Source organism: Diceros bicornis, chromosome X (genome assembly GCF_020826845.1).
Source record: "Diceros bicornis minor isolate mBicDic1 chromosome X, mDicBic1.mat.cur, whole genome shotgun sequence".
Lineage (NCBI taxonomy): Eukaryota > Metazoa > Chordata > Mammalia > Perissodactyla > Rhinocerotidae > Diceros > Diceros bicornis.
This window is the reverse complement of record NC_080781.1, coordinates 45,256,728-45,268,311: the sequence shown is the minus strand read 5'-3', so window position 1 is coordinate 45,268,311 and position 11,584 is coordinate 45,256,728. Positions and strand designations below refer to the sequence as shown.

Genomic DNA, 11,584 nt, shown 5'->3' with positions numbered 1-11,584 from the left:
GAAGGAGAGTCTGAAAATTGTGGGAGTTCATTCATTATAGTAGTGGCCTCCAAGCTGGTAAAGGTGGCAAAAACATGAACCAGTCTGCCATTTCCTCTGCCACTCCCTGTTCCTGGCTCTGGCCACTCCCCACTTGCCTGGAGCCAGACTTATCTCTTCTTTCCTGCCCTACCTGCCTCCAAGTCCTTACACTTGCGGAGTAAGGAAAAGCTAATCCCTTGTCCTGTCAAATTCTAGGCCTTGTAGGAAAGGAAGAAGAGGTGGGGATCCCTGCAAGCCCAGTGGTCTCCATAGGGAAGATAAATGGGAATGGCAGAGTTCTTCGTGTTTATGATTCACCCTTATCTCTATCAAGCACTTCGAATTCAATTTTTTTAGAATCACAGTCCCCAAGTTCCTTGCCAAAGCCCCCAGCATCTCCCACCTGTTCCATTTTCAGATGAACATCGCCTGGGAATCTGAAGAGGCCCTGGACACAGTACCCACTCACTAGGGAGTCCTTCCTAGGCCTAGGCTGCCTCTGCCCTTGTCTACCTCTCCCAGGTACTACCTAGCTCCTGAGAAGACCACGGCCTATGGAATCAACAGAACTGCTTCCAGCAAAGAACACCTCAGCAGGCAAAGCAGGTATTGATTCATGGCCACAGGCAAGGAACTGCCTTGCTCTGGATGGAAATTTTTTCTTCTTTAGATTCTGTTCCCTAAGCAATAAACATTATTCCTTTATTGCTTATAGAGTGTACAGGAGGGGAGAGGCAGCCATTACTAGGGTCTCAACCATAAGACCCCCTCCCAGTGATTAGGGGTCTCACATAGCTCCAGGGAAATACTCCCCCAAACAGGATGAGGGTGGATCTCTGACTGCCTGAGGACCCTTGTGCCTTAGTGGGCAGTGTAGCTGGGAGGACACCTTCAATCACATGGGAGGACTTCGGCACCTGACTCATAGTGCTCCTCTTTACCCCAACTCCTGCCACCATCCTGAGTCATTTCACTGTCCACGTGGATAATCCAACCAACACCTTGGCCTCCCAGGCCATTGATCCCTCATCTCCAGGAACTGTCATTTTCACTCCCCTTTAATCACCCATTCCTTGGACCTTACCATCACCCAGAGCTCTCTCTGCTCTGTTTTCTTAAGTACAATCATCCTACTATCTGACCATCTGACTAGTCCCCCAGGTCATCCTTCCCGTTCTCTCAACACCCCTTCCCTATTACCTAGAACACTGCCACACATATAGCACATACTTGGTATATTCACTTAACATTCTGCCCTTAGACTTCACTGAGACTCCTGTGCACAAAACCCTACACTGTCTCCCAATCTGTCACACAATCTCATCTTCTACCTCAAGCCTGCCTGGGTCCCATGGTCTGTCTCTTCCACCACTCTGTGTACCTACTATGTGTCAGGCACTGTGGACACAGTAATGAAGATACAGACTCATACAATCACTGCCCTTGGTCTTGTGTCCTTATTCTAGAACAAAAACCTTGGAATAAACTAATGCTTGTTTTGATTCTGACAAGATTACTGAGCACCTTGCCATGGGGAAGGGGTCTCCCAAAACTCATGGACTCCATCATCTATTGGGGCCTCCTCACTGCCTGACATCCTTCCACAGTCCCCTCTCCAAGTCCTTTTTGGACAGTTCCTTCTCCCAGGTCTTCCCCTCCCACTTCCTCAGGGACTGGGCTGCATGAGTCAATCTTCCAAGTCTCCTTCTCTATTGGCTGCTGCCTGCTCAAGCCTCTCTCTTCTTTCTCAAGAAAAGCCTCTCTTGTTCCTGTATCTCCCTTTAGCTACCTCTCTCTCCTTCTTGTCTCATCCAAATTTCTCAAATGGATAGTCTATACTTGATGTCTAGTCTCCTCTACCTCTGCTTTCTGCTCCAGACTTGCCCACCTCAGGGCTCTTCTTCAAAGTGTGTCCTCTGTGCCTACAATCCCCATGACTTCACACCCCACTGCAATTCTACCTGCCCTGTATGCTAGAGATAGGGCCCAACCTATCCCAGAGAGGCATGTTAATCTCACTTCTCTGAATCCAACAATGTTACCTCCAACTAAACATAGACTGAGGTGGAAACTTTCCCAATCTAGTGTTAAATGTGATACCAAAATGTGAGAGCCCACCAAAAAAATCAATAAACTCAGAAACGGCAAATAGATTTAATGTAGAGTGTCAACTTCAATTGATTGATAGTGGCTACCTAGAGTGCTGTGTTGAGTAGGTTTCTGAGGATGCACTCTGGCTTGAAGAGAAAGACTGCTGGGTTTAGCAATATCTGAAAACACAAGTAAAAGAAAATAAAAAAGTCAAATGATATCAACCAAACAGGAAGGAATAAAATGTCAAAAGCAGTGTTTCCCCACATTCTCTGTATGATCCTCCAACCTCCAACCTTGGCCTTCTTATAACCACCCAGCTCCTCATCTCATCCCAAGAGCCCTGGCTGCCCCCACCAAATCCAAGTAGATACCTGAAATCTCACTTGTAGGAGAAACCACAAGCACCAGAGCTGCCACTAGCACTGGCACCAGCTCCACCAAGACCTGCGAAGAGCCCAAACGTGAGGGTGGCAGTCAGGCTGGCACTGGTACCAAAGCCACCACTGGCACTGGCACCAGCACTGGCACCACCACTCTCTTGGCCTTTGGCTTTAGCTTCAGCTCCCGCCTGGATCCGGGCTTTGGCCCAGGGTCCAATATCAGCTTCATCCCAGTTGCAGGGCCCAGCAGCATTCTCAGAGCCGAGCCCAATGCCCATTCGAGCTCTAATCTCAGCCTTCGCCTTGGCTTCAGCTGCAGCCTCGGCCGCAGCCTTCATATCTGCTTCCATTGCCTCTCGGTACTGAGCTGCCCATTCCTTGGGATCCTTCTTCTGTACCTGAAATGGAAATAATAACCATCAGAAGGATCAGAATCCGAAGACGGAGCACCTATCGTATGCTAGGCACCATGCTACATGCTGTATACAATAGTAGTAATACAATAAATACTACTAGGAATCCATGCACCTAATATTCCATCCCTGCTCTCAAACTTACTAGCTCCGTGACCCTGAGTTTCCTCATCTGCAGTAGGACAATGACATGTTAGTTGTAAGGATTAAATGATTCAGATAAAAGTGTTTGGCACATTAACAGAGGCTTCAGAATATTCACATATAAGCTGCAGGCTGCTCTGCACACAGCCTACCCCAGCCAGCAGTATCCCATTATCTTGATATGTCCAGTTTGGACAGCTCTCCAATTACCTTGCAGGCAAACTTGAGGACTTTCATCTTGCTGGTCTCATAGTAGGAGCGCAGGCCCCAGAAGAACTCATACTCAGGGGGATTGCTATTAGGGACTCTGGCATAGTCCAGATACCTTGAAAAGAGAGGTTCAAAGCCTTTATGTCTAAGACACCCCTGGCCCACCCATGCATGAACTGGACAGACTCTAGGCGGCAACCTCCCCCACCAAATTCTGCAGCTTTTCTTCCAATATTGAGTCCTGTCCCATTGGTCCTGCCCAGCAGCCACGTGGAGGTGCAGAGGGGACATATGTAGGGTATTTGCTCATAGGAAGGCCACAGGTTTTGTGCCCCTTGTCACAATGAACCCAGATTCCTGTTGGGTGTGTTGTAAACAGAGGAGCCATTTCTTCAGGCCCCCTGCTCTGAGCACACCCCACCGCAGGGTCTTGGCCATGGCCTGGCTGAATCCTGGGACAGTCCACCATAGAAAACGACTGTAAAGGGAAAACACAGTCAACCAAGAGCAGCGTTCTCCATGCATACTCCCAACTGTGTGTGTGTGTGTGTGTGTGTGTGTGCACGCACGTGCACATGCTGGTGCACCTGTGTGAGTGCTCACGTGTTCTCCAAGGACTAAGGATAGGGTGGGCCTTGGCCAGAAAGTCAGGAGGGCTGGGCTCCAGGCCCGAATGGGCCCCTTACCAGCCAGGGCCATGCTCAGGCTTCTACTCTCTGAGCCCCAGGTTCCTCAACTGAGAATGGGGATGGGATGACAGCACCTAACCTGCAGGGTACTTATGAAAATGAAATTAGATGTACAAGTCAAGTCCCTAGCATGGTACCTGGCTACCTAAAGCTACCTTTCTAGGGCATTTCTTTATGGAAATGAATTTCTATGAAGACCTTGTTAGCAAAAAAAAAAGGCACTGGGGCCAGCATCTAAACATGACTCTTCCATTTGCTACCTGTGTAACCCTGAGCAAATGACTTCACCTCTCTGAGACTCAGTTTCCTCACATGTACAATGCTGGTAATGACAATCCCTCCCTTGCAGAATTGTTCTGAAGGTAAATGTGAGACTACATGTAATAGGTCAGGAGATGTGTGCTCCTGTTCCCTGCCACTAGCTCAGGAATATGCTACCACCTGCATACACATACATACACACGCACAAGCACACACACATATATCATAGGTTTATAACTCAGTTATGAAACAGGCAAAATGCATGGAACACATCAACACCAGACAGACACTTACTTCTGCTTCACAAACTCATCAGTAATGAGCTTCTTCACATCCCCAAAAAGTGAGTGATGTATCCTGACAGCAGAGAAAGAAAAATAAATAAATAAATACAATCAGGGCTGTGGCACTTCCTAGATGTGGGCAGAGGTATTTCGAACATGGATAAGAGGTTTCCAGCACAAGAAGGAAGCTCCATAGAAGCCCATGAGACCATAACAGGGAGCAGAGAGTTTAGGACCACTTCCCCATCCACCTAGTCAGAACCCTGGGCCCTCTACCCAGTCCAGCAACCCCGCCCACTCCACCAGACCAACAGGCTGATGCAATCCTGGGACCATCCTCTCTTGCCAAAGGACAACATGGACAGCAAGCACTGAGAGAGCCAATCATACCCAGGGCGCAGCCCCAACTTGCGCAGCACTTCCCAGATGACAGCTGCAAGGGGAGGCAAGAGGAGACAGGGACAGAAAATGAACACATGGAATTCAGACCACGGCTACCCATTCAGCTGCACGCCCAGCCACTCACCCTCACTGGACCGATTTCCATTCATGAAGATGATGCTAAGAAGCACCATGAGGAGACCCAGCTTTGGTGAGTCCTTGGTCCTAGGGGAACAATAGGACACAAAGAAGGTTTATGTCCAGTAGCTATCTGCAAAAAATACACCAGCCAGCTCACCAGGCTAGCCTCTCCAGATTCCTCAGATATGGGAGAATTCTGCCCAGTCTATGCTTCAAACTCTATGTGACCCAGGGCAAGGCACTTAGACTCTTGAGCCTCAGGCTCCTATTCAGTAAAATGGAAAAACCACATCTTCCGGCCCCGGGGTTGCCGAGAGAATGGAAGAATTCTCTCAACCTGGTACAACTCAGGCACTCAGTCAATGTGAGTCCCTTCTTTCTCTCCCAGATTCCTCAGCTCTGAGAGAATTCTAGGCACAGCCCCACTGATGCTCCTGCCCTTTGAGCACCACGATCCACCCACACCAGGAAGCCCTCCCTTGAGAACCACTCTACCAAGGCTAGCAGGAAGAGACAAACAACAGGTCTGCTTTCCTAGGAAGCTTCTGGAGAAACAAAACCTGACAGTAGGAATGCCCCACCCTGGCTTCTACACCCTTCAGTCAATCATAATCAGCTACCACTGCTGTGTGCAGGGCTCCAACTACATGCAAGAGCTGCAACAGGAGCTTTGTAGGCCCTGTCTTTCTTGGCTCTCTAAGGAGATGTGGGGAGAGAGGACAAGGATGGCCTAGTACCACGGACAAGTGCAGAAGCCTCCCTCCCATGCCAGCCCTTTCCCAGCTTACGTTCCCAGTATGCCTGCATCAGTCGGCTCTAAGGTGCTAAGAAGAATGTACAAGTGGTCATTCTTATCAATTTCCTTCAACTGGATCCCAAATACCTGTGGATGGGGAGAACAGCTTGTGAGATCACAAAATTCAGCTTCCTGAGCATTCCACAGTTCCCCATGTACCTAGGGTTTTGTGTGTGTGTGTGGTGTGTATGTGTGTGTGAAATCAGTGACATAATGCACGTAAAGCACTTAGCTAAGTGGCCAGCATACAGCAAAGAGGTAACAAGAGTACTATTGTTATCAACATCATCTTTGTGATTAGTGGCAATCTAGGGAGACAGAGAATGGGGAATGGAAGGGAGAGGTGAGCATCTGAAATACATTACCGGACTTGTCCAGCAGCGGACAGAAGCCAGGACTAAGCTGGATGGCTTGGGTCCAAGCTATACTTTTACCACTCACTTGCTGTTTGACCCTGGGCTAGTCTGTGCCCCTCCCTGGGTTACTATCTGCCCATCTGCGTAGTGATGGGGCTGAATTAGCCGAGTCTCTGTGGTCCCAAGAAGGGACATGTACACCTTTGTTCAATTCAAGGCTTCCCCGTTGCACCCATCCCCCAATGCTGCCCCTTCACCTTCTCCAAGGAATAGCCTGCTCGTTCAATGATCTCTGGGTACACATCAGTGTATTCTTTGATGATGTCCTTCAGCATGTCTGCAAGGGGAGAGTGTTGCAAGCACGTGGTCTGAAGTGAAGCCAGGTGGCCCCCATACCCAAGCTATCTATTCTTTGCCAACCCTGCTATGGGTGGCACAAACAAGTTCTGAGCTAATGAATAGAGATGCTAGCACTGCCAGATTAGAACTTTGGGAGGACAGAGGTAGGAGCATAAGAGCAAGGAATGTCCCCAGCACATAGGGGAGAAGGCAATGGAGGGCAGAGCTACGGGGAGGGAGGGTTAGTAGGACTCTACCTGAGCGTTTGATGGGAATCTTCGTCTGGTCTTTAACCAACAGGTACTTCACCAAATCATTTGCCTGGGAGAGGAAGAAAAGATGGAAAGATCAAAATACATTTGCAGAAGACTTGAGAGGATGGCAGAGAAAAGGGCAGGCAAGGGAGTGGATGAGGCAGATTAGAGAGGAGAGTGTTCTTACCCTCCCTTGCAAAAGGGCTACATCCCGAGGTGGTGGTGCTTCAGGCTCTTGGGATGACTGGAGCTTGGCGGCTCTGCGGCGAGCCTTGCCCCTACGGGCCTTAGGTGACCTCAGGGAGAGCAAAGCTCTCCGGGCCCAAGCAGCCAACCGAGTCCTTGATGCCCTGCGGGCCCAAAAGGCTATGGGGCCCCTTGAAGCCCTGCGGGCCATTGAGGCCATTAGGGCCTTTGAGACCCTTCGGCCACCTGTGGTTCCAGAAGCCTGACTCTGATCACTGCTCCCATCCTCTTCCCCATTCAGATGCTTCACCTGCATCAACAGAGAGAGAAGTGCAGCATCACCAGATGAAGTAAATGATCCTTTTTTCCTCATCCTATGTCTTCAAGGAAACCCCCTCTAATCCCACCCCTGTAGTAATAGCCTGACTCACTACACATTGGCCATGTTGAGTCTTGGGTTTGTCTTTCACTGGTTTCCTAGTAGGAGTTTCATCTCCCCACCAGGCCAGGAGCAACCCAAGGGTAGGGCCAGAGGCTTCTCCTCTTCCTATGTCCACCACTGGCTCTGATTATACCACTCTGGACCAATCACTCAAGTCACTTCACTTCTCTGGGACTCAGTTTCCTTCTCTATAAAACTGGATAACTTTCAGGATTTAATGAGATAACCTGTGTGAATGTGCCTAGCCCAAGGCCTAACACATGGTAGCTACTATGTAAATGTAAACCGCATTACATTCAGATTGAAGCTGTGCATATTCCTGTCTCATCTCCCCACCAATTTGTGGGCTCTCTGAAGACAGGAATCATATAATTATATCATAGTCCTCTTAGTGTCTCCCACAGCCTTGATGAGCACAGGGAACTTTCTAAACGTTTGCAGAACAAATGAACCAACTAAGAAGAGAGAAGTGGAAAGGTAAGGGTGATGATTGCAGAGGTCTTACCTTTCGGGCTTTCTTGGCCTTGATCTTGGGCCGAGTATCCTGATTCTCCCGAGCCTGGGCAGCTGCACCCTCAGGCTCAGGTTCATCTGCCAGAGCCTGAGAGGCAACAGCCTCAGTCTCCAGAGCCTTTGTATTGACCTTGGCATCAGCCACACAGCTGCCCTTTTTGGTCTCAGTGGCAGGCACTGTCACAGCCTGAGGGTCAGCATTCTGCATCTTGGTGTCAGCTGCTCGACTCGTCTTTTCAGCTGCCAGAACCTGGGTATCAGTCAGCTTAGTGGTAGGTGAGGCCTGAGTGGCAGCTGCCTCCTCAGCCTCTGTGGCCTTTGACACGGCTGCAGCATTCGAAACCTTCACAGCCTCTGAGACTTCTGGTGCCTTTGAGGCCTTCGGTGTCTCTGAGACCTCCAAGTTCTGGGTCACTGTCAATAGGGTCTGCATCTTCAAGCCACTGTCCTCTTCTGAAGCATCAACCTACAAGAGGAAACAGGGAAGCTCACAGACATTCTCCCTACCCCCAACTAGGCAAACGGCTCCAAAATTCCAGGGCCTCACTTTTCTGACCTATACTAACCCCTTGCAGTGTGCTCTGACCACCTCAGCCCAACAAGGCCTCCCCTTCCTCTGAGCAGGAACTGATGGCAAAAGAGGGGCAGGCCTGCCCTCCCTTCCTCCCACCTTCCTTCCTCCCTCCCTCTTTCCTTCCTCTCTCTCTCCCTTTCTCTCTCTCTCTACTGGGGTAGGGGGCACCCAGGCAAGGAAGTGGGTGGAGAAGGGGAAGAATGGGAGGGGAGATGCCAACGGATTTGGGGCAGCAACAGGGGTTGGAGAGGAAAGGCAGCTAGGGAGAGGACAGAAGGAGGCCTTACCTGTAAGCGGGTTGGGCCCATACCACTCTCGCTTGTATCAGACATATCTCAAGTTGGCCTGGCAAGCACTGAACCTGAAGGAGAGAAGGCCTGGGTCAAGGAAAGGGCCCACTGAACGTTCTCTCTTCTGTTCTGCCTGGAGGCTGATCCTCACCTTCCCCAGGACCCCAATCCCAAACCCCTCCCCCACCCCCAACGACTTCGTTCACAGATTAGTAATCCAGAGCGTCTAAGTCTCAATTCTCTGCAGCCGCACCCTCCCCTTCTCCAGGAAGATGTGCCAGCGCGGCAGCTCTGAGGACCCCGCCCCTTTTCCCAGTGCACCGCCGCCCCCAGGCGCAGGTCTAGAGTGCGCATGCGCGTCCGCTGCAGGGGCCCATCTCAGCCCCGCCTGCTTTCTCAGAACAAGCCCTTTCTTTGATGTCCACCGTGCACATGCGCATTCGGCAGCTGGCCCGTCTCTGCTTGCCCTTCTCTACACGCCCCCTTCTAGCGATCCATAGTACGCATGCGCAATGATCACGGACGCAGCCCAGCCTGCTGTCCCAACACACGCCCCTCTCCAGGTCTGCAGTACCATTGGGTCCCGCCCCCTCCCCAACAAGCCTCCCTCTCAAATTGTCGCAGTGTCTGGTGGTCCCGGCCCCTCCCCTATTCACACCCACCCCACCAAATCCACAGTACTCACCCGGTCCCGCCCCTTTTCATAACACGCCCCCCTCCAAACTGGGGCAAAGCGCCTCTTAGTTCCGCCCATTCCCTAATACACCCCCTCCTCAAATCAGTATTGAGCTACCGATTCCATCTTGGGCCCAGCCAAACCGGGTCCAGTCCCCTCCCTTCCCAGCCGGATGGATCCGGTACGATCCGGTCCTTACAGCAGGTTTTCTCCAGATCCTAGAGGGTGGGGCCGACCCCTAACGGGGCTCTGATCCAGAGCAGGGCCCTGCTTGCTCACCTCGTCCGTCCGCAATTCCCGAGTGCGTTCTCTCTCTCCAAGCCCCTCCGAAACTCAGAGACTACCCTCCCCCGTCCAGGCCGGAAGTGGTCCCGCCCCTTTCCGCCTCCCTAGGGTGCCTCCGTCCCAGCCAGTCTGCCCTTCCCCCGCTCTGTGCTCCTCATTCTTTATCCCGCCCCCCTCACCCGTATTCCCTCTGCCTTGCTCCCTGCTCCCTATTCCCCCATCGCATTTCCTATTTACCCCACCGAATTCCCCATTCCCATTCTTTACATCCTCCTCCGTGTTACCTCTGCACCCCCTCCTCCAATATTCCTTAACCCTTCTTTGCATCCTCTATTTTCTTCTCTGGATTTCCACTTCCCTCAGTATTCCTCTTCCTCCTCATATTCTTCGTCTGCCACCCAACATGCCCAGTTCCCCGTTTGTTTCCCCCTCCTCCTCCACTAGTCTCTGCTCCCCAGTAGTCTCTCGGTCGTCCTTGTTGCCTACATCCCATTCCAGGTCACCTCTCCCTTAGCAGCAGTGGTGCAGTAAGAATTGCCCACTTGCCTGGCTATAGGTTCGAGGGGGCTGGAACCACTGTCTGGCTGCCAGGAAGCCCCAATCTTAACGCCCCTCACCTTGTCTTCGAGCGAGTCCGGGATGCGTCTGCCCTCTCTCAGTCCCTCTGGAAGTCTCAGCCTCCTGACTAGAGCTGCAGCCAGCCCAGCCCAGCCCAGCCCCTTTCCGCAGCCCCCTGCCACCCCCCCTCCTTCCTCGGGGGTGGGGCAATGGGGCCCGGTTCAGGGCCGTCTGACGCCAAAGCCCGTGTTTATGCCACTGTACCAGACTCGGTATGAAGCCCTTCCAACCAAAACCACCCCCTCAAAGCGATTCATACGTTGAATGTATTTATTTTTATATCTTTATTTTTTCGTATTACAAAGCTAATGTGTTGTCGTTGTGAAAATTCAAATAATGCAGGAATATGTATCATACCAATGAAAGGTGTGTTTCATTGGTATGTAACATACCACCCATATCTCATCCCCCAGAAATATTAACATTTTGATATATATTCCTCCCAGAGTTTTTTCTATTCATAAACTAATTATTTGGGTTTTCTCCCCACAAGTGGTACGCTGTACCTACAGTTCTAGTAGGTTCTAGACCTAGTTTTTTTCCAGTTATGTGTTCTAAACAGCTTTCCATAGTGCGCATTTTTCTGAACAGCTGCATCATCTTTTCTTGTATAGATGTCCCATAATTTATTCAATCAGACCAGGATACATGGATATTTAGCATTGTTTCCTTTTCTTTTCTTTTAGTTTTTTTTACTATTACTGTCCAAATAATACTACAAGGAACATCCTTGTCTCTGTATTGGGCTTCTTTTTATTGTTATTTATGGTATTTTTTGCTGACTCAAGTGCTACAAAAATGTTTTCCATTTTGATATAAAATTTGTCAACTTACTCTCAAAAGGTATATGGAATAACTTTCCCACCAACAACGTCTCTCAAACATTTATGTCACATATATTACAAGTATTTTTCGTGTTATTTATGGTAATCTTTGCTATACAAAATGATTTAGTTATTATGTAGTGAAATGTATCAGGTTTTCCTTTATCATGACTGGATTTTGCTTCATGCTTAGAGATCCTTTCCACACTGCTATATTGTAACAATTCCCGTCTTTTTCCCAAGCACTTTTATGGCTTTATCATTTACATTTAAATGTCTGATCATTCCAAAATTTGTTTTGTATAAGGATTCAGCTTAGTTATTTTCCAAAATCATAGTGTCTTATCCCTACACCATATGCAAATTAATCAATCTTTTCCACCACTGATTTGAAATGGCACTTTTATCATAAT

The 11,584-nt window shown here is 49.8% G+C and overlaps 1 protein-coding gene and 1 non-coding gene across 3 annotated transcripts; both read right to left on the bottom strand.

Moving 5' to 3' along the window:
• Window positions 1-2,156: 2,156 nt before the first annotated feature.
• On the bottom strand, window positions 2,157-10,413 carry MAGED2 (MAGE family member D2). 2 transcript variants are annotated; one of them, XM_058535898.1, is made up of 13 exons: window positions 10,347-10,413; window positions 8,766-8,839; window positions 7,897-8,370; window positions 6,951-7,259; window positions 6,767-6,830; window positions 6,428-6,507; window positions 5,807-5,901; window positions 5,023-5,102; window positions 4,887-4,929; window positions 4,507-4,569; window positions 3,263-3,377; window positions 2,487-2,893; window positions 2,157-2,291 (listed from the first exon to the last, which is right to left on the bottom strand). In XM_058535898.1, the coding sequence occupies exons 2-12, from the start codon at window positions 8,808-8,810 to the stop codon at window positions 2,495-2,497; spliced, it is 1,767 nt and encodes a 588-aa protein (XP_058391881.1). In that variant the 5' UTR covers window positions 8,811-8,839; window positions 10,347-10,413; the 3' UTR covers window positions 2,157-2,291; window positions 2,487-2,494. The 2 variants fall into 2 exon arrangements, with proteins under 2 accessions (XP_058391881.1, XP_058391880.1); XM_058535897.1 differs by lacking the exon at window positions 10,347-10,413 and adding an exon at window positions 9,724-9,800.
• On the bottom strand, window positions 3,552-3,681 carry LOC131401493 (small nucleolar RNA SNORA11). The gene has a single exon (XR_009217695.1). It is a non-coding gene; the product is annotated as a small nucleolar RNA SNORA11 (small nucleolar RNA).
• Window positions 10,414-11,584: the final 1,171 nt, after the last annotated feature.